Genomic DNA, 23491 nt, shown 5'->3' with positions numbered 1-23491 from the left:
TCAGCCACTTGGCAGCAGGAAAGGCCAGCTGGTTACTGATCTGCTGGTTTCTGATCTCATCTTCCCTCATTCTAGTCTGGAGGCATCCCAGATGATGCCTCGGTCCGCTTTATTTTCCAGTGACGTGGGGAGCAATAATCCCATAATTTATACTGTGGGATGCTCCAACACTTGATATCACAGAAGGGCTCTTAGTCCCTGAAGTGATACTGTAGAAAAAGTAGTGTGACATCATCAGAGGTAAAAATATCACAAAGAGAGCTACACACACTCTCTGTAAGTCTCCATGGATTATTACACTGCTGTACAACCTCACTGGAAAGCCATTGGTACAGTTATCATGCTTGGGGATTGAACCTTAAACAATAAGATTAAGTTGAATATTAAAGAGAGATTGCTACAAAGAAAGCTAAAAACTTAACTTTTGGTTCAGTTAATGACTAAAATATTGGCTCCTTTTGTAGTTTTGTTTTAACTTGTTATTTAAGATGTGATACTTTAGTATATTGTTAGGGGTTTTTAAGTAAATATCCAGAACTTTCTTTGAGCCTTTATCTTTTTATGGTGACAATGTAAACTCATGAAGTTGTTTGAAATGTTTTCATTTATATTTAACTGTGCTTGGACAATAGGGTCATGGGTAGTTCAGGTAGTCAGATGACAAAGTCCAAGGATAAAGATAAACTTTATTAAATTTAATTTAATTCTGTTCATTTCAATTAAATTCATTGTAGTTTTATTTGATTTAATTTGTAACTATAAACTTTAATTTAATTAAGTGAATTTAACTTGGAATGTCATTTAATTCAGTTTAATTTAGAAGTGTATAAAGACAAACAGATTTAATTTAATTAATTCAAATTAATTTCATATCAGTCTGTTCAGCTCAATTTAATTTGATTTGGCTCAATATATTGGATGCAATTTAGAACTGTCTGACGACAAATTTAAGGAATGACTGTACAGACAGAGACAGAATATTTAAACTACTCATATGTCAATATTAAGTGGTGTAAACAAATAAAAGGCCCAGAGAACTATTGGTTAATACTACTATGATCAGAAATTCTGGGTACTTGTGGCAATAAATAAATAAATGAATGAATGAATGAACGAATAAATAAATAAATAAATAAATAAATGAATGAATAAATGAATGAATGAATGAATGAATGAATGAATGAATGAATGAATGAATAAATAAATAAATAAATAAATAAATAAATAAATAAATAAATAAATAAATAAATAAATGAATGAATGAATGAATGAATAAATAAATAAACGAGGGCCCATCAGAACTTCTCTTGGTCTGTGTGTCTGTATGTAACATTAAATAGTAATGTGTTTATTTGATGGCTACCCTTTGAACGGAAGAACAAATCTTTAAGCACCACGGACAGTGCCGTAGAGGACACCGGAAGTTTGTCTTAATTTTAAAAATAAAAGCTGATAAAAATGTGGTAAAAAGTTTTTATTTCCTGTTGCGTGAGTACAACGAAATAATTAAGAGGTAATTTTATTTGTAAAGCGGCTTTCTTTAAAACAAACCCAAACAGTGAAAAATTAAAATAGCCTAAAATAAATAAGGAAAAAGCATTTAATAGAGGGCTGAAAAATGAAACACACAGGACTTTGGCTTTGGCACTTGCTTTATTAATAAGCGTTGACTTTTATTTTGAAGCTCATACCGGAAGTCCGTGTTGGTCTCGCGGAACTTGATGCTCTGCTGCTAAAATGTCTCGCGCCGAGAGGTTTTTGGACGTTATTATTAGGAGAGACGCTTGATTCAGACAGAGACACGAAGCAGAAACTCCAGTACGATGACGGCGTCCAAAGACCCGACCAAGAAGAAGCCGAAGGACTCTCAGCAGGACGAGGTACTGTAATAACAAGCCGTTTGCTTTAGTAACTCAGCTGGTTCCTGCGTGTGCGCGGACAGACCCTTCAGTTATCCCGAGACACGGTTTACAGGGACTGGGAAAACCAGACGATGCGCTTTAGTGCGTTATATTTGATTATATTCTTAAATATATATAAAAATATATAGTTATTATTTTAAATGTCTCAGCTGATTTGTGCTGTTTGTTTTCATGCTGCGTTCAAATACACAGTTAATTACAGTCTGTGAAAGTTTTATAATTTGAGATCCTTAAATCAGGAATGAGTCTCAGTAATTACCACTCCGCTAACACTCCGTGGTGCGTTTGTGTGTGAGCGCAGGTAAGAGCTGAAGCTGTTTGATCTCAGTTAGGTATGAACAGGATTACATATAAAGTCATTATGTATCTCAGAGGGAGACCTGTCGCCTCTGACAGGAGAGCCCAATTATCAGGCTGTTTACTCAGGAATGATGTGTACAGTATCTGAAACAACATGAGTTCAACAGGATTCAGTTTCTCATCCTTTGGGACTTTTTTCTTTTTATTTAGTTTTAGGAGATTTGCTGTTTATGCGTGGTCTATAGCATTATAGGCATATCTTTATTTGGTCATTTTTTTTTTATCTCTTTTTGTGTCTGCTTTGGTCATTCTGGTCAGTTTTTAGATGTTTTATGTCTTATCTTCATTAACTCGGTCCTATTGTGACTCATTTTGTATCTGCTTCATTTAATTTAATTGTAGTGTTTGTTGCTTATTGTCTCAAATAGCTTTTGCATAATTTTGTCCACCTTTTTTCTGATGACAGAAATAATGTTTTTGCTAATTTTTTCTGGTCTAATTTTGCACATTGTTTTGGCAAAGGTGTTGCATTTGTCTTTATTTGGTTGCTTGCATTTCTCATTATTCTCTTTTCTTGTCTCATTTTTATGTTGAGTCATTGTGGTCCTTTGTAGTATGGAAATGTTTTATTTTGATTATTTTGAATTTATAACTGCTTTTTCTTTTCTTATATATGTCTTTTCTGTTAATGCCTGTAGCATGTTTCCAGTTATTTTGTGCATTTTCATTGATTCACGAAATTTCTCCCAGTTTTCTGCTGCACAAAACTTACCTTGTCTGATTGCAGCATATTGTATATTTCAGTAAAAGTCTTTCCAAAGGACTTTTTAAAAAATTATTTCCTGATTACTTGACCAAATCCAAAGTTTTTTAGTTCCTTGTAGGTTACCATAGAAACACGACTTACATTTATAACCTACTTCGTATCAGTTTATGTTCTGTTTTGGATTAAATGGTCGCAATAAAACAGCATTGTTTCATTAAATTTTTATCCTGATGATTTCCAGACAGCTGTCAGAGTAAGAACATGTAAATGTCTTCACTCTGAAGGGTTTAAAGTTAATGTCTGACACATCAGCTGACCTAGAAGTGCTTGATTGACTCTAGATAAATCAAATAGCCGACAGGAAATCAATAATTTAACCATCTGAAAAGCCAACCATCATGTGAAATTTAGATGCTTATCAAATGTTTGGTTTTATTAGTTAAACTGAACCAAAAATACAATATTGAGCCAATAAATGTAATATATCTTCTATTTAATATCTGACTGAATGTAAAAATAAGCCCTTTTTGATCAAAACATTTGATGTAGTTTCTCAGCTGAGTTATCAAATAACCAAACCTGTTAAACCCAAAACTGTGCCACCAAATTAACTTTGTAGTTACAGTAAAACAAAAACTGAGTTACCACGGAAACCATGCTTTCATTCAGTGAATGCAGAACGAGCTACAAAGCCTTTGTTTCTATTATGTCCAGATTTGTCAACAAGTTCTGTATTTCTGCTGATATCAGATCTAACACAGATGATAGTCAATCAATAATAGCATGCTTTGATTTACTGTTAGAACTAAGTGCATTTCTGTTCATGTTTAATGGTTTTCTTTCAATGTTTTTCACACCTCTACATTCATATAACCTGTTCGTCTGAACCAGAGCCGTCGATATACTCAGAGTTGTAACATCCGTTGACTTCATTGTAAGAGCGGTCACGTGGGTCATGGAGCCTCCAATAGTTCCAAACAAACCCAGAGCTGCTAGACTCTACTACAGAACAGACAGCAGCGGATTACCGAGGGTGAAAACTAAATAAATATATTATTGCTGCACATATACTTTTGTCAGTGAATGCATTATTATGTTAATGTTGATTTAAGTGATGATCAAGTCATGTTTGACGATAAATTAAATAAGTGTAACCAGCACAATAATTTCATACATGTTTGGAGGAAAATATTCATACCAACCAACAAGCTAGCATTTAGTAAAGATCAGACATGATGGTCCTCATTAGCCTCTATATTTCTTACTGCTAACCATCCTTACAATTCACTTTTTTAAGGTTAAATGATTAGCTTGTTAGGGCTTACTTTCATCTAATTATTAAAGCCAGCCATGTGGTAACATGTAATGTCAGTACAACACCGAATATCAGACAGTACTGTGTCTCTCAGCTGCATTTCAATAGTTTGTATGTAAATCCAAATCTGCTAAATTATGATTCATATATTCTTATGTTTTTAATGTCTTTGTAAAGCCCTTTGAATCCCCTTGTTGTGGTACAAATAAAGTTACTTTGCTTTGAATGTAAAAGGAAACATCTCACTGAGTAACTACTTGATTTAACTAAAAACTCACCTGACTTAGTGGTGGAACTGGCACCGACAGGCACAAGAAAGCAAGGGAAACCTTTCAAAAAACAAACATTTAATGACATAAGACAACAGGGCAAAGCAATAAAGTAAATACATCAGTTCCAGTGTGCATAATGAAATTTTAAAAATAAATCTTGGGGAAGGAAAAATGACAAACGTTAAAAGTCTGGGATAACTTCTCGTTAAACTTACAAAATAAATAAAATACATGTGAGATTTGTAAAGTGGACCTTGTGTACCATGGAAGTACGTCTGCAATGCTCAAACATTTAAAGAGGAAGCACGTCAGACTTAACAACCTTATGCAAAATTTCAAAGCTGAAAGTGAAATAAGATCCATTTATAAAAATCATGAGATACATAATCCGACTGGTCGACTAGTCGTTTTAATAGTCGGTGACTAATCGCCCATCAGAATAGTCATTAGTTGCAGCCCTAGAGACAAGGCAGTTTTATTAAATAAACAGTTTAAATAAAATTTAATGGAAAAAAGTCAGTAGCCTCTGGAGAATTACGTAACAGGTCATCTGCTCTGGAACTATTGAACGTCTCCAGTAACCCGGAAGTGCGCCGCCATTTTTTGTACACGGGAGTCAGTGAGAGTGTCGTGACTCTTGAGTATATCGACGGCTCTGGTCTGAACCATGAACTTAAGATAATGCCCAGTTTTTGTGATTAGGTTTTTAGGTTTATTTTTTTTTTTTTTGGGGGGTGGGTGGGGGGGGGGGGGGGGGGGGGGGGGGGGGGGGGTTGTTGAGCCAGCTGACATCTTGTTTGAGTATCTCATGAGTTGGTTTTTTATTATGGCTTGATTTTTCTTTGTCTGTGTTTTTAAATGTACATGTTTGTTTAATGTGGAAGTTAATGAACGTCAATACAAAAGACCACAATGTAAACATGCTGCATTTTAGCTAAAACTACTAGTTTCCAGCTATAGTCCCAAGGCAGGTAAAAAGACATAATACAAACAAAACCACACAAGAAAAATAACACAAGATTTAAAAATGATCAGGGGCTTGTTGTTTTTTCAACCATTGCTAGAGACGAGCCTTTAACAACTTAAATTCTAAAAGAAAGTTAGGACAAAGTTGGGTAAAATGTGAATTAAACCAGAATATGATGATCCGCAAATCTCATAAACCCTTATTTTCTTCCCAGTAAAACATAAACAACATATCAGATGATGAAACTAAGAGATTTTACCATTTCAAGTAAAATAGTAGCCTGTTTTTAATCTGAGGGCAGCAATACATCAGGAAAAGTACTTCCAGGGTGATGTTTAGCATTGTGTACAGCTGTCTATAAACATCTGGGAAGTGAGGAGACCAGTTGCTGAGTTTTAGGAGAGGAATGTTGTCCCATTCTGGTCTGATGCAGGATTCTAGCTGCTCTACAGTCCTGGACCTTGGTTGATGGATTTCTGCTTCCATGATGCTCCAGATGTTTTGTATTGGTGAAAGGTCTGGACTGCAGGCAGGCCAGTTCAGCAGCCGGACTCTTCTCCTTTGAAGCCATGTTGTTGTGATGGATGCAGGATGTGGTTCAGCATCGTCTTGCTGAAATCTGCAAGGTCTTCCCTGAAAGAGATGTTGTCTGGATGGGAGCAGATGTTGCTCTAAAACCTCCATGTACTTTTCAGCATTGACAGAGCTTCACAGATGTGGAAGCTGCTCACGCCATAGGCACTAATGCAGCCCACACCATCAGAGATGCAGCTTTTCACCTGTCCACTGATAAAAAGCTGGGTGCTCCCTCTCCTCTTTAGTCTGCAGGACACGCCGTCCATGCTTTATAAAAAAAAAAAGTTCATATCTTGATCTATCTCACCACAGAACAGTTTCCACTTTCCCTCAGAACATTTTAAATGAGCTTTGGTCCAGAGAAGACGGCGCTGTTTCTGCATCCTGTTCACATCTGGCTTCTTCTTTGCATGATAGAGCTTTAACCTGTGTTTGTGGATTTCTGGGTGAACTGTGTACACAGACAGTGATTTCTGGAAATCTTCCTGAGTCCATCCAGTGATTTCTAGTAGAGAATCATGCTTTTAATGCAGTGCTGCCTGAGGGCTTTAAGCTCATAAGTATCCAGTTTTGACCTTTAACCTTGACCAATGCACACAGAGATTTCTCCCAAATCTCTGAATCTTTTGAAAATATTAAACATTGTAGATTGGTGGTGGGGAACCCTGGTCCTTATCCTGCAAGTTTTGCTTGTGTCCTTGCTCCATCACACCTGATTTAAATTAATGAGTCACCATGCAGAACTTCATGGGCTGTTGGATCCATTTGATTTGAAACAGGTGTGTTGGAGCAGGGAGACATGGAAAACCTGCAGAATTGCAGCCCTCACCACTGCTGCAGATGGTGGGTATCATCAAAGTTTTTCTGAAATTGTTTCATAATTTATAGACATAGTTTGTCTAAAATTGGCAAACTTCTGTCCATCTTTCCATCTGAGAGACTCTGCCTCTCTGAAATGCTCCTCTTATACCTGTTTTCAGTTAATGTAATTTATTGTAAATGCTCCTCCAGAATTTTTTTATTTGTACCAGTTACTTCCTCAGCCTTTCGTTACCTCTTGTTCCAACTCTTTAGAGATATGTTGCTGCCATTAGATTCAAAATGAGCTCATATTTGCCATGAAATGATAAAATGTCTCAGTTTCTACATCTGATATGTTGTTTATATTCAAATGGGAATAAAACATGGGTTATAAGACCAAATCATTGCATTCTGTCTGGACTTAAATGTAACACAGCATCAAAACTTTTCTGGAATTGGGGTTGTGTTGTATTAGGAATGATAAAATTCTAAAAATTAAGGATAACATCAATTTTCAGGTTGTTATAATGATGAATTATCAATAGTTTCTTAAGAAGAAATTTGAATGCTTTCCTAAACAATGAATTTGTCATTTTTTTTATATTTGTTCCTTCTAGAAATGACAGGCTAGTGATGTGGTATTTTATTAATTTAAAACACGATAATAAAACGCAGAATGTCTAGATCCTCCTAATTCAGGAAAACCATTTTGTGAGGTATGACTTTTGGTTTCTTGTAAACGTAAACGTAATAAACAATGCTGCTGTGAATCAAGTTCATGATAGGCTTTTTAGATCATGTCCCTTAGTTAATATTTTTAAAAAAGCATTAAGAGTTAAGGATGTTTTTGTAACATTTTCAGTCTGTATCCTTTTAGAGATTTTGAAAAATACCAGGTTGATCAAGTGTAAAAAAGTGGTCCAAGAACAGAGCCTTGAGGGACCCCTCAAGAAGATTTGATGCTGTTAATAATTACACATTGCTTTGTATTTAATAAAAAAGATTTAATGCATAAAATAGCTTCATAAAAAAGGTAAAATTAGTCAATCTAGATAAAAGATTATGATGGTTGATGGTATCAAACGGCTTTTTTAAGTGTGAAACTTTCTTTTCCATGTGACAGCGTGTGCAGTGGATTTTTTCAGTTTCATCCGACTGCTTCCAGTTTCTCCTCAAATATCTGAACATTCAGCAAATTCAGATGTGTTTTTTGTTATGACCTCGGTACATACCGCCATCGGAAATATCCCCGTCACTAGATCAGTTTTTAGGTGTACCAGGTGCACAGGACGGGGCGCATACCCCATCTCCACTCCTCGCAGGATCACGCTGTAGCCAGCGTGCGTTTCCTGCGAAAAGGGAAGGGTGCTCGCCAAAATAAGGGACTGGGAAGCTCCTGTGTCCCGAAGCACGTCGACCTGCTTACCTCCTGTGGTACAACCGGGGACTGACACGGCCCCTTTCATCAAAAATGGAGTAAAACATGGATCTATTGAGGAACCTTCTAGGGTACTGACAACCTTACCTGCCTTGCCTGTATTCTGAACAAAACCCACAGACTTTTGTTTTGAAGGGGAGGAAGGGCTGTCCTGCTTGTACTTTCTGCACTGGGCAATTAAATGACCCGTCTTTTGGCAGTAAAAGCAGGCTCTTTCCTCCTTTGATCGGCCTCTTACCGATCTATATTCAGAGACAGGTTGTGCAGTAGAGTCATACACCGTTTTATGTGTTAACACAAATTCGTCAGCAACCACTGCAGCTGACGCTAACACCTTCACTCGCTGTTCATTTAAATGAACAACGAGACGCTCAGGGAGCTGCTTCTTAAATTCCTCCATTAAGATCAGCTCCCTTAACGCCTCGAGAGAAGTGACCCCACATGATGAACACCACCGGTCAAACAGGTTGCACTTCTCCCGAGCAAACTCCACATAGGTTTGGGAAATCTCTTTCTTATAGGCACGGAATCGCTGTCGGTAGGCTTCCGGTACCAGCTCATAAGCTTTCAACACCGTTGCCTTTACAATGTCATAGCTTTGACTCTCCAACAGGGGGAGTGCTGCCACCACCTCCTGAGCTTTCCCCGACAGCCTGCATTGCACCAGGAGGGACCAGCAATCCTGTGGCCACCTTAAAGCCAGCGCGATGCGTTCGAACGCTGGAAAATAACTGTCTATGTCTGCTTCCCGAAACACCGGCACAAACGGAATGAACTTAGACACATCAAAAGGGCCCGAAGACGTGGCGGCGCTGTGGGATCCCAGCGGGGTCCCAGCGCTTGGCTTGGCACCGGTCGCCGCCTGGGCTTCCAGCTCCAGGCGGCGCAGGCGGACAACCTTATCAGCTTCTATCTCCATCCTCCGGATGTCAAGCTGCATTTGCCTCTGGTGGGCCTTTTCCTGGGCTTCCAGCTGTAGCCTGGCCAACCTGACCTGTAGCCGGACGTCCCCCCGAAAGGGACTCGAGCCGTCCACAGAAAAGCGGGGGGGATCAAACCGGGGCAGGGTGACAGGGGTCGCGGGCCTGTCATCCCCCTCGGCCGTCCCCTCTCCCGGACTTCCAGGATCACTCAGATCCTCGCTCTCAGGTTTGCACGGCCCCGTCTCACCAGACGGACCTGCTACCTCAGGCACAGTCGGAACACCCTCGGCACCACCCCCTTCCAGGGTCAGCACTCGCCGTTCCACCAAACCAGCCACAACCAACGCCTTCAATTCCCTCTTAAGTACCTGTTTTGGCACCGGGATCTCGTAGAAGTCAGCAATGACAGCTAAATCGTCCTTACGACATAACGCCAATAAATCCAATGTCGGGTTCTCACGGAACCGATCCAAATCGAATTTAGCCATCTCTCTGGCTGCCACAGCCCCTCACAATGCAGTAAGTTTGCAGGAAAGACAATCCAAGCCACACACGCTGATCAATCTATTCACGGCTGATAACTGTTACCAATCAGGTATTAATTAGGCTATTGTTCTCACAATAAACTAATTAAACTCCCGGACGAGCCCCCATTTTGTTATGACCTCGGTAATCTAGGGTGTAGGTCGATAACAAACCGGGCCGGAGTCAAATCAAACAATATCAAAGATTTATTGTACAAAACAAATATCGAGATATAAACACAAATACTGCCTCCGGCTATAACCAAATATAACAAAAGGTGTCCACGGTAGGTGCTTTAACAATTATATCTACAAAAAAAAAAGGGGCCACCAGACAATTAACGTACTGGGACTATCAAACAAATCAATAAAGAAACAAAACAATTGCTGAACAAACACAAATTCCTCCTCCTGTTGAGGGAAAAACCAAACCAAAACAGTTAGCCAAAATCGCTCTAATAATGTAACTCAAACACAAACGTCTTTTCTTCAAACCAAACTTAAATCACTGTCACAGAAAGCTCTCACAAGTCCACTATGTCACAAAGAGTTCCCAAACCGGCAAGACTGTGCTCAATGCTCACAGCTGCCACGACTGAAGCTGGAATGAACCATTTATGGGCGAGGCCTCCCAGCCGAACGGTCCTTCGGGCGAGTCCGGAATGCCGGTCGACCAATCCCGGTGGAGGAGGGCGGAGCCGAGGCAGCAGCTCCTGCCGGCGACTGACGAGGCACAGCTGTTCCCAATAATACGGCCTCAGGCTGGCAGGCTGGGGGCCGTAACATTTTTGTTGTGTTTACGTCTCTGAATGCCTCCCTCCTTCCCCACACACAGCTTTAAACACACACACACACACACACACTTTCCTCGCCTGCTTTACTTTCCACCGATGTGAGTCTGATGAACACACTGTTGCAGTGAACTGTGTCTGATGAGGAGCATGCAGAGAATTAGCTCCGAGATGTTGAACTAATACTGGGAGAGGAGTCGATGGCCCAGCGGTGTGCGCAGTGAGCCCTACCTACTGCTGAGTGTGTGTCTGAATGTGTGTGAATCATGTCTTCCTGCTTCACTGATTGAACAGTTTCCACCTCACCGGCAGCGCATGTGATACAGATTGTTCTGGACACGTTTGTGTTTCTTATCTTTAGTGCCAGGCACGTTCGTTTCAAGTGGTTGTATCACTGTAATTCTTCATTTAGACTAAAGGCAGTGCAGGAAGGGATGTTACATACAGCCAAATGTTAAATGCTGTCCACTGTATTAGATTTTATTTGGAAAAACAAGCTCATATTTTCAGGCATTTTATGAGGAAATGGCAGCATCAGCACCAGGTTTCTACTGATGGATGAAGGAGGAAAAAAACATGAAGGTAGCACAACTCACCATCAGAAAAGCATCAATGAGCCTCTGCCTTCTCCTCTGTAATTCACCAGCATCCCCTTCATCAAATCTGCCCTTTTACTGATGTTTTTCTGTTGGGTTTAAGCGCAGATGCCACTTTAGTCAGTGTTCCCATTAAAACACTGGCCCGAAGCAGTGAGCGGCCAGAGCTCGTTGCATCTGCGCCCCAGCAATGAACCCGGCCTTTCAAAGTCACTTAGTCCTCCCTCAGTTGTGATGGAAAATTAACTGGATGTGCTGGGCATGTTTATACTGAGCTCATTTGGATGTTAACTGCTTCATTGTCATGCAGAACATGAAGAGACATCTATATTTGTTGGGATTATTTGCTGTTTTTAGTCAGTCATGATCACTTTAAGAAAGTCCGACCTCAGCAGGAAGTGTTCTGTCAGGTATAAGGAAGTTTGGTTATTTTGCCTTTTTTTTGTTAATTATTTTGGTTTTTAAAGACTTGCTTTAACTCTCCTTTTTTATGTAATTATTTGGCTCAGATCTGGTCATTTTGCATTTAATTCAGTATCTCAGCTAATCTTCTTGGCTGTCTTGTTTCTCACTTTGGTTCTTATTTTGTTTGTTTTGAGTCTTTTTTGTGCCACAAAATGGTAATTTTGTCTCATTTGCATTTTGTGTCAGTAAATAGTTTTGAAAGAATGTGCATCATATTTCTTATGAATACCTTTATTTTCTGATGTTAAAGTATTATTACTAAGACTAAAATTTCTTCACATAAGTACATAGAGTCGATCAAAGTGAGGCATTTGCCTCTAACTGTTGTGAGGCGGAAATACTGAATAGCTTTGTGGCTGTAGTCAAGAGGAGTAATGCAGAGGCAGTCTTAAAACTTTTGGTTGATTTATCAAAGCTTTGCTTTAATCCACTAAGTTCCAGACTATTATTTAAAGTTAATAACATCCCCAAATTCAGCCAGTAACAACTTTAAACCACAGGCAGCAAGACTTTCTGTGAGTTGTACAGATCAGACACCCTGGAGAGGAATTAGAAATATAAGTGTGCAATGCTGGAGCATCAGGGGCATAATAGACGATGATAACTGGAAGTGAACTGCACTTGAAATGAGTTGCAATCCCGCCTGAGTTGCAACCACTTAAACTCACTCAAGCTTTTCACCAACTTTCCGGTCAAGTGCTTTCGTTTATAGCAAAGCTTCCTTTTAAATCTGCATATTTAAGATTTTTTTTTTTAATGTTGTATTTTCTTCCAAACAGCTGCTTCAAATATAAGTCAGCTTGCTTTTAAATAAGTGGCCCACCTCTGAAGCGGTGGGAGTTTTCATCTCTGGTGTTCAGAGGAAACAATGGCTGCTGGTAAAAAACTTTTCTGTCTGGTGCATTTGACGTGTGAAAAAGCTTCACACTGCTTTCTTTGATGTTTTTGTCTGTTAAGCTCTGAGGAAAGGCGATTTGGACGCCCCATGTCCGCTGCCCATTACTGTCCCCTGCAGCGTAACTGCAGGCGACGTCTGAGCGCACGCCATGGCTCATCTTCCAAACTGAAATCTCAGGTTAAACTGAAGGCTTGCATCATTTTACACCATTTTCATAGCCTCTGCCACATATAAAACTTTCTTGACAGATTGCAAAGAGAAATGATGAAGTCTGGTAACCTCCTGATAGACTACATAAAAACGTTTGGATGTCTGGGGGTCTTTTATAAACTGCAGGTTTTCTGCAGATAGGAGCTCAAAGACTGAACATATATAATCAAAAGACTCAGATTACATGTTTTAGACTGACAAAAAGCTGCCTGATGAATAATTATTGTTGTGTCTAGACAGGACGGAGTAATTTGCTTTCAGTATTTGAATCAGAGGACATAAATTGAAACTAAAGAGGAATGCTAACAGGTCTGCTTCTACATCCAGTCTTCCATAAACATGTTAAATTACCTCTAATTTTTTTCTAACAGAGAAGCAGCCTCTGCTGGTTTGTTTGTGTTTTTGACTCGTTTGAGTGTTTCTGCAGGAGTTCGTGGACATCAGCCCCCCTCAGAGGAACTGGAAGGGCATCGCCATCTCTCTGCTGGTGATCGTGGTGGTTTGCTCGCTCATCAGCTTGTCGGTCGTCGTCCTCACACCCAGTATGTCAGATTGGTTTATTGGACAGAAAAGAGATGTTTTCTTCTTAAATCCCTGTTAATAACCAGGATTTCGTTGTTTTGCTGCTGTTCAGCTGAGCTTCCTGGAAGCACCAAGTCCAGGTTGACTGTGGCAGACCTTTACAAACCAGAGTTCAATGCTCATGACCCTGAGGCCCAGTGGATCAGCGGTGAGTGCTGCATGTTTACCTGCTCTGACTCCTCACTCAGCAGGAAAAAAAGACACTGGAAATGTACATGTCTGCAGCCTCCAGAAAAGTCTTAAAATCTCATAGCGATATTAACCTTATTTACAGCTGGATAAATGATTTAATGTGCAGATCAACAGCGTCTTCTGCTTGTTTTTGGCTCTGCTGTGGGACAAAATAAGTCAGGTTGTGAGATGTGGAAGTAATGCTGGAAGCCAGAGTGACACAAGAATAAAACTGAGACTTTGATGAATCTATGTGGAAGTTTGATGCATCATAGGAGAGTTTCTGAGGAAGAATGTGCTAGTAATTTTTCAGGGATGAGTACTTTCTTGTACTTTTGTCAGTAGAGGGATGACTTTTTAGACCTGTGCATCGTCTTTACCCTTTTCCCTTTTTGTTTATTTGTTTACTTTTATTTAAGTGAAAATAACTGCACAATGACAATACTGTCTCATGATTGTATTATTTACCAGACTACAACACTTGTTCAATCTTACCTCTGCGTCATATAATAATAAAAGCTAAATTAAATTGTTATTTTAGTCATTTCTACAGATTCAAAGCTGGCTGTCAATGAAATGAAACACCTGTGTATGGCAGATACATTTATTAAACCACAGGATAAACCACAAACAGGTGGGGTTCGGATCACTGTGACGCTCTCCACCTGAGGTTTTATTACAGCCTCCAAACATGGAGCCGGGACAATAAAAGTAACTGATCTTAATAGAAAATAATTCCAGCAGTAAATAAATAAATCAGTGCACCACAAATTTTATAAGTCTGTATTTCTAAACATCTTTTTAAAGTAAATCTTTAGATTAAATAGTTTTTTTTTTTTTTTTTACATATTTGCATCTGAGTTGGGACTAAAAACATGATAAAATTCATTTAGTAAAAAAAAGGTTAATTTATTTTGTTGTCAGCTTTTTTGGGGAGATTTTTTTTTATACATCACTGATTATTTTATCACATAAAATATTTTCCTTAACCCTTTACCTGTTGGTAGAGCAATTTTTCAGGGACTATAATTAATTATATTTATAATTATTGGAAATAAACCTGCTGCAGCCATCTCTAAACCTTGGTTTGCGTACAGTATGGCAAAAATTAAAGTTTTTAATCACATCACTATTTCATATTTGGATCATTTAACTATTATTACTATATTGTTCGCACTAAAATCAAATTACATTAAATTAAATGTATTTAAAAACTTATATTTACATGAATTGTACTAAAAAGCCATATTTACATACATAAATGATATAGTTAGACTAATTTATGTATGTTTTTTAAATTTTATTTTATTTTAATGTAATACAATATTATTTGATTTTTAACCAATTGTTTTCCATTATGAAATAATAAAAACTTTCATTACAAATGAAGGGAAAACATTAGAAATTAAAAAATAACTATGTTTTTCTGTAGAAACTGATCACGCCCTGATCTTGTTTCTAATTTGTCTGTCACGTCAGTGTCATGAAAGAAACTGAAATGACTCCTGCTGACCCGTGTGCTGAAACACAGATGGCCTCGCAGTGTCACGCCTCAACAGGCAGCCGGGACTCACTGTCAAAATCCTCCCGCCTCACCATAAATGATAGTCAAAGACTAATAGCAGTTTTTGTAACATTCACCCACCGGCCACTGGTTCAAATGCTTGTTAACACCAACATCTAAACAGCCAATCACGTGGCAGCAAATCAGCACATTCAGTCATGTAGACATGGTGAAGACAACTGGCTAAAGCTCAAACTGAGCATCAGAACTAGGAAGAAATGGGATTTAAGTGATTTTGAACTTGCAGTGTAAAACTGGAAAACAAAAAGCAAAAAACAGTACTTAGGTTTTAAGGAAAATAACTTAAATCAAAGCACAGACATCGACTTTGCTTTTGATATATGAAAAAAAAAATTAATACTGATACTCTGATTTAAACTGTGCTTTTATTTTGTACAGATTTTATACTGGCTGTTGTTTATTTTAGTGTATACGGAGTTGCACCCGTCAAATCTCATAAAACGTAATAGTGACAATAAAGACTTTAAACCTGAACCAATAACAGACGGCGGCGTGCAGCGATGACGTTAATGATGCTCTTTTCCTGATATGGTGACACAGAGTCAGGGGATCCAGCCTTTATTCCAGCTGGACCACATTAGATGTTCTTGTCTCTGTAAACATTCCAGTGCAGAGACATTAGATGTTACGTAGTTTTATTATATGACGTTATTAGATGACGAAAGTGAGACCCAGTCGAGCACAAAGTGGTAGAACCCATCCGATCTATAATGCAAGTCCACCGCTTGTCACCTAGTTGCTAAGCTATGAAATAGCTCCCTGCCTTTCTGTAGATCCACCCCTGGTAAGATTTACCCATAAACAATAGCAGGACATTAAAGGAAGGAGCAGAAAGAGTTGAGCAACACAAGATCTGGCTATGAGAAGCCCTTCCTCGTCTTCTTTACCACATCTACAGCTCAGCTGGTCAGTCGTTATTTAACCATTAGTGTCAAATGGTGAAGCCGTATTGCTCCTAAAATATATGAAAAAAAATAGACATTCATGTCGGGATAAATAAAGCTCCCCTGCTCTTCAAAGATGTTTTCCTTGGCATTGTAATGAATGTGGTCGCCATGAAGCTCACTGACCTTTCGCCTCCTCAGAATTCCTCCAGGCCACATCACAGACATCTCCTGATTACATTTCCTACCCGTGTTGCATAAGATGCACTCTACCGGAGACAACCTTGACCCGTAACCGGGGGCGATATCTGGCCCCACCGTTCCTCTGCATCCTCTAAGTCATGTTTCTGCAGAGTTTCACTTGCGGCTCTTCTGCGGCGTGACAGATTGTGTTTGCATCTATGCTCTGAAAATAAAAAAAAGACAAAGAGAAGTAAACAGCAGCTATTGTTGGAAGAGAATAAAGAATGGCAGCCGTTTTCTTTTACAACATGACAGCTAAATGATTGCCTTCATGGTAAAATCGGCCGCGTTGATGACTAAATATATCCATAACACCTTTGTGGAGACTCGCTGGGATAACAGAAGGTGACAGGAGGGTAGAGAGCCACAAGGACAGAGGTGGAGGGAGATGGTGAGAGATGGTCTCGCTGCTCTGGATATGAAAGAGATCCCCTGCCTGCTGCGTCTTTCCCTTCCACAGGGAGATAATACTAATGACTAGTTCTGTGGCCTGTGGCTTCTCATTATGGGCTCCTGGATGGTTCAGCCTCTTAAACACACACTGATGTATGTGTACTTCTGAGGACTTGGTTTCATTTCAAATTAAGGTGTCACGACTAAACCTAACTATGGCCAATTTTTCACATCTTTTAGCTCAGTGTCGTGGTTTCTCCGCCCACTCTCATCACTCTGTGGCCCATGCATTCTCGAATGAGGAGTGACATGAAAGTCTATTAATGTCTGGAGGGATTTTTTGTGTTGAATATTTTTTTATTTATTCTCCTTTACAGTGACAGCTATCAGCAGTTAGGACAGCTATTGAGGAGGAATAAGTACATTTATGGCCAGATGCACAGAACTGCCTGAAGTTTAACAGCAAAAATTGTTTGTACAGAAACAAATCTGACTTAAAAAAGCTGTGCATCTGTGTGGATCACTTCTTTAATGAATTCATTGTGACACTTCATGCGTTTACCTGATTACTTCTTCCATTTTTAGCTACAAATGGATGCAGACACTCTTCTGTTTAATAATTTGTGTATTATAACTTTAACACAAAGATCTTATCAGCCAATCACATGACAGCAACTCAATTTAAACATTTAGTCATGTAGACATGGTCAAGGTGACTTAACTGAGCATCTGAATGAGGAAGGAAGGAGATTTAAATGACTTTGAATGTGGCATGGTTGTCAATGCCAGGTGGGATTTTCACACACAACCGTAGTTTACAGAGAGTGGTTGAAAAAAACAGAAAATATCCAGTAAGCAGCAGTGGTCTGAACAAAAATGTCTTGTTTATACGAGAGGTCAGAGGAGAATGGGCAGACTGGTTGGAGATGATAAAAAGGCAACAGGAACTGTTTTCTTGGCACAGTTAGGCCTCTGGCCATGTCCATCCCTTTATCTTCTGATGGCTACTTCCAGCAGGATAAAGCACCATGTCACAAAGCTCAGATCATCTCCAACTGCTTTCTAGAACATGACAATGAGTTCACTGGACTCCAACAAACTCCACAGTCACCGAATCTCAGTCCAACAGAGCAGCTTTGGGATGTGGTGGAACTGGAGATTTTCATCATGGATGCAGCCGACAAACCTGCAGCAACTGTGTGATGCTGTCATGTCAATATGGAGCAAAACTTCTGAGGAATGTTTTTTGCCACCTTGTTGAATCTATGACACCAAGAATGACGGCAGTTCTGAAGGTCTAAAGGGGTCCAGCCTGGTAGTAGCAAGGGCTTACGTGTAAAGAACGACAGATGTGTCGATCATCAATTAAATGAGATCTTGTGAGGACCAGTTATGGTGACTAGTTTTCTCTAGAAAATGAAAAGCCAGCTTCTCAAGAAAATTAGAAAAATTAACTTGGGTGAAAACACAAGTGAATTTGAAATAAGTTCCACTTTAATGAGGAGCTTTGGGTCAAATTAATCGAGCAACATTAAAACCAGGATTTTACTTTTTTTTTTGTAATTTAGAAACACTGATTGTTTTTTCCATCCTTCAGACTTCTGACTGTATGAACTCAAACTGCATTCTCATTATTCTCAAGACACTCTTAAATTTGACTTGTTATAACCTCCTGTGCTGCATCAATAATGGTCCCTCCCCCAACCCAACCGGGTCAGCCGTCCCATTAGCTGTTTTATTGAGACTGATGATGAAAAGGGGAAATTGCCTGACATGCTGCGTGGTGTAAAACTAATCTTGATCAGGTATGATGAAAGCTGAGAGCCTGTACAGACGAGGGAGGTCTGGGTTTGAATTTATTGCAGGTGTTGTGGGTCTAATTCAGACATGACCATGATGGAAATTGCTTCCTTGACAGCCTCAGACTCATTTCCTCTTCTCTCCTCTAACATCCGAGTTGTGCTTCAATAGCTGCTGACCCGCTTTTAACGTTGTAAGGGACCGTTGCATTAAATCTCTTATGATTGTCAGTCAAGAAACAGTTGAGGAATTGAGGAAAACTAAGCAAAGCCTTAACCTGCCATAAAAATAATTAGCTCTGGTTAGGAAACCAGAGATAAAATAATCCTACATCAGCTCCCCATCTTAGCTGACATCACAGAGCAAACAGAAGTGAGTGAAATAGATGTTACTGTTAAAAGTAATGAGCTGCAAATCATTTAAATCCCACAAACTGAAAAGATCTTGAAATTTTGAACATCATAAACTGTTATTGTTTTTGACATCAGCAGGTTTAAGAGGTTTAAGGTAAAAAAAAAATGAAGACAGGAATGTTTGACTCCTGCTTTCAGCTTTTCTTTGACCAACATTGTAATAACTACAATGAGAATTTGACCTGGTTTGATTATATCTCAGTGATTTAAAACCTTCTGTATTATTTTTATTATTTTTTCTGCTATGTGTGATTTGTTTTCCTTTGGTTGTAACTGGAGCCTATTGTAGCAGTTACTAGTAAGAGGTAGGGTGCACCCTGAACAGGTTTCCTAGGCATCGCAGGGAGTACAAAACATGCATCTGATTGCACAGCATATACTTTACTTTTACTGCATTGCTATGCTCTTATAATATGTGCATATAAACACATTACAAATGGGAATGAGCTAGGGCTGGGCAATTTATCGAGACTTTATCAGATGCGATATAGAATGAGGGATTTATATTGAGCTTGTAGCTTGTTTTGAGTTAAAAGCATTTTTTTTGCATTTTGCACAGCTGTATTTTTTATGGTCATATTTATATGGTAAGTATTTTTCATTAATTTTGTTTTAGTAGCATTTAATATAATATTAAGCTACTTTAATTTCTGTCAACTGTTTTAATGCACATGTGCTGCTGATCTTTAATAAAAGTGTATTTAGCACTGAAGGCTGTAAATTATAACTGTCTCTTTGGTTACTTGACAAAAAAAATATATTGAGATATATATCGTATATCGTGAATCAGGTAAAATATCGAGATATAAAATTTGCGCCCAGCCCTAGAATGAGCTTGTTATGTGGCCCATGAGTCCAGATTGACCATGTTCCAGAGTGATGGGAGCTTCAGGGTAAGAAGAGAGGCAGATGAAGTGGTGCAGCCATCAGGCCTACTGTACAAGCCTGTGGGGGCAGCCTATGATCTGGGGTTTCTGCAAATGGTCTGGTCTAGGTTCAGGTCTATGTTCAGCAACATTATGTGCTCAAAGAATGAGGTCAGCTGACTACATGAATATGCTGAGTAGGTTATTCCATCTTCCATTATGGCTTAACCATATTCCCAGATGAAGAACGCCAGGATTCATAGGGCTCAAATTGTGAAAGAGTGGTTCAGGGAACAGGAGACATCATTTTCACTCATGGATTGGCCACCACAGAGTCCAGACCTGAGCCCAGGGATCTCTAACTCTGGTCCTCGTAAGAAACTGTCCTACAAGTTTTAAATGTTTCCTTGCTGCCACACACCTGATTAAGATCAACAAGCCATTAAAAGGCTGACACCTCACTCAAACAAAAAGTTTGAGTGAGGTGTGTAGGAAACATCTAAAACCAGCAGGGAAGTGGTTTTTGAGGACCAGAGTTGAAGATCCCTGAATCCCATTGAGAATCTTTGGGATGCTGGAGAAGACTACATAGTGGCCAGACTCTCCCATCCTCACTACAAGATCTTGGAGAAAAAATAATGCAACTCTGGATGGAAATAAATGATGTGACATTGCAGAAGCTTATGGAAATGATGCCACAGCGAATGCATGTAATCAAAGCTAAAGGATCAAAGATGAAGTTGGACGAAATACTAGGATGTGTCTTTCTTTCTTTTTTTTTTTTTTTTTTGTTGTATGTGGTTTGTGTTGCTGAAGTAATCAAGACCTTTCTTGAAAAACTAACATCAAATTTGTAGAAATTCATTGAACCTTTTTATGATACAAAAACTGACTTTAGAAATCTCCAAGACCATTAAGTTTTACATTATTAGAGTATCTTTTCACACAATCGGCTATAGTGATGAACTCCTCCTCTTTGCTTTTGAAAGACTCTGAGACGTTATTTTAAATTAATTATGTTATTGGCCTGTTGCCAGATAGAAAACTTCACCTGTCCCTCAATATGTCTCTACAGACAAGGTTTGTACACCTGCTTCCAGCTCTTGCTTCCAGATGGTGCATCATCAGTGTCTGGGGTTTTAGGAGGAATAAAATGTCTGCAACAATAATAATAATAATAATAATAATAATAATAATAATAATGATGATGATGTGAATTCCACTTGTTTCCATTATTCTAGTCAGTTATTAACTTAAACCACACTGCCCTAAAACCTTTTCTTCAGTCCCTGGAAAAATGTTCAGTTTTGGCTGGTCTAGCTGATAATTGAAGGAAATGATGATCAGAAAAGAAGAAGAAGAAAAAAAAAAAGACATAGTTTTAGGTGGATTCGGTTCACTGCTGTGACAAGAAACCTACATGCCCAAAATCAGCTTCTCTCACAGAGAGACGTTTTATATTGACTTTTATTAAAAGAAACTGCTGTTAATGTCTTCTATGCCATTTACCAAATTCATCATGTGAGCCAGACTAGAGCCTCTGGTGGGCCTTTTTTGGCTCCTGGGCCGTATGTTTGACATCCCAGCTTTAATGCAACCATCCTTCTTAATCCCTTCTCGACATCTATTCCTAGTATATAGAGGACATGTGGATGTATTGGTTGCCTCCATGTGGAGACTCATGCATGGTGATTTGCATGTGGGCGCATACTAACACGCATTGTTGATGATCCGCTCTTGAACTAAACTGATTTGACCAACTCTGGAGATAATAAAGCAAAGGCGACAACGCTCTTTTCCCAACATTCACACTTATCACACTCACCTACTCTCTGCAGTTGTAGTTTCTGTTCAATTTCTCACCATTATGAGTGTTGATAGTTTGCAGCAAACCTATAAATGCCTGGTAGTTTACAGCACAAACACCACACGAGTAAGGCTGCATGAACATAAACATGTCGGTGTGTAGACGAAGCAGAACAAAGAGGGATGCAATGTCATCATTATTCCACCCTTATTTCCAATTTCCATGCTTATCGCAAGCATTATGGATGCTACATTGATTTGACGTTGCCACGGAAACCGTATAATCACTGATCAGTGTCCTGTATGGTGCGCCTAACTGTGGAAGTAAATTATTCATGAAGTCTCTGTTTACATTTCATGCTCTTAATAGTTTGTGTGGGATTTAGCTGAGGATGAGGAAGTCATTCCGGTGCTGATGCAAGGCACAAATGATGTGGGTAAGTGATCAGTTACAGACGAGTGCTTCATGCTGCTCAGCTAACAGACGTGATTGCTAATGAGGTTTACACAAACAACAAGCTACATCTTTAGCAAAGACCCATATAAACATGACAACATGAATAATGCATTATTTATGAGGACATTAAGTAAATATTGTGGACACGTTTGCAACAAGAGGACACTCTGAATCCCACTTAGATGTCATGGATTATGGGAATAAGATATAATTAAATGAAAAAAGTAACTCAGCATTACACTTAAATGGGATAACTTTTATGTGATTGATTAATTAAAAAAAATGTGCTCACTTATGTACAAAACCTCCCCAAAAACATTGGAGGTCCTCATTGTGAGCAAAAGGTAAAATCTGGTAAAATTTTTTAAATCACTTTACTTTTGTTGGTTAGGATCCTTCTCTGTTGCTCCTTTTTTCCCCCTGTGGTCCCCACCAACTGAACTCAACTTCAGTTTGAGTGCAGCTTCAGCTGACTTCATGGACAATGCAAACTGCCTGAATAAGCCAAAATAAGTGCAGTTTGAAAAATCAGAAGTCACTATGGCTTCATTTTACTTTAAGTCGAGCTCAGCTTCAGCTAACCTCTCAGTAACATTGAGTAGAGCAAAATATTTACCAAGAAACTCCATTTTTATTTAGGCATTGCTATCAAACATACTGAATGCTAAATGCTTTACTACGTCTTTACTAATGCTACACTGATGCTACACTGTGGTCATGAAGGGATGGACGTGGTCAGTCCAGGGCACAGCTGCATCACCAGACTCATACCAACTGCAGCTGCATTGTCCCTGCAAAGGTTTAATGTCACAGACATCATGATGTTTACTGGCTCTGTGCAATTAAATTGACACCTTTGTTTTCTAAATGCTCCTCTGTGGTAATCCTCAATCTTTTTTTATTTAAATTTTTTGCTGCTAAACATTTCAGGAAATTTTACAGAGCTAAAAAGAAAAAATAAAGCAAGTGATTGTGAAAAGAAACTAAAATGTTAACAGACCCAATTCTCCCTACACTGGTAGGAAAACTGTGAAGTTGTATTATAATTTGCTGTGGCTTTATCAGAGTAATTTCTTCCTTTGTTAATATAAATGTATTGGTTTAAATGACAGTAGCTGTAAAATAGTTAAAGCTAAACATGCTTGAAATCCTGCAAATTGACTGTAAAATGAGATAATTGATGATAATTGCTAACCAACAGAAATTCAGTTCATATTTTCAGAAATGCTCTGCATATTAATTTCTTTCAGTGAGGAAAGGTATAATTTGTGGGATTGTTGGAAATAAAGGACTGCATTTAGGCAGGCGTAGATGGGGGAAGGCCCATTTTAAATGCCGAAGTGTGGAAATGTTTTGCGAGGACAAATGATCCATTCTGTAAAAAAAAAAAAGTTTAAAAAACAGTAATATTCTAGCTGCTGTGGCATGAAAAAAACAGTAAAAAAACGTGAAAACAGCAGATTGGAATATTATAGTTAAAAACCATAATAAAACCCCAGTTTTTACCTTTACTTTTACATGGGATCT

General features: G+C 38.8%; 1 protein-coding gene across 2 annotated transcripts in view; it reads left to right on the top strand.

Annotated features, from left to right (window-relative positions):
- Window positions 1–23491, top strand: part of LOC121635798 (inactive dipeptidyl peptidase 10-like) — a 119885-nt gene that overhangs the window by 33222 nt on the left and 63172 nt on the right. The window contains exons 1-3 of one of the 2 annotated variants that reach the window (XM_041979136.1): window positions 1719–1880; window positions 13192–13306; window positions 13399–13494. In XM_041979136.1, coding sequence (XP_041835070.1) covers window positions 1824–1880; window positions 13192–13306; window positions 13399–13494 — 268 coding nt within the window. In that variant the 5' untranslated portion in view covers window positions 1719–1823. Of the gene's footprint in view, window positions 1–1718; window positions 1881–13191; window positions 13307–13398; window positions 13495–23491 lie in introns of those variants that run through there. The other variant, XM_041979135.1, reaches the window with a different exon arrangement.

This window comes from Melanotaenia boesemani, chromosome 24, assembly GCF_017639745.1.
Source record: "Melanotaenia boesemani isolate fMelBoe1 chromosome 24, fMelBoe1.pri, whole genome shotgun sequence".
In the NCBI taxonomy this organism is placed as follows: Eukaryota; Metazoa; Chordata; class Actinopteri; order Atheriniformes; family Melanotaeniidae; genus Melanotaenia; species Melanotaenia boesemani.
This window is presented reverse-complemented; position numbering and strand designations above follow the sequence as displayed.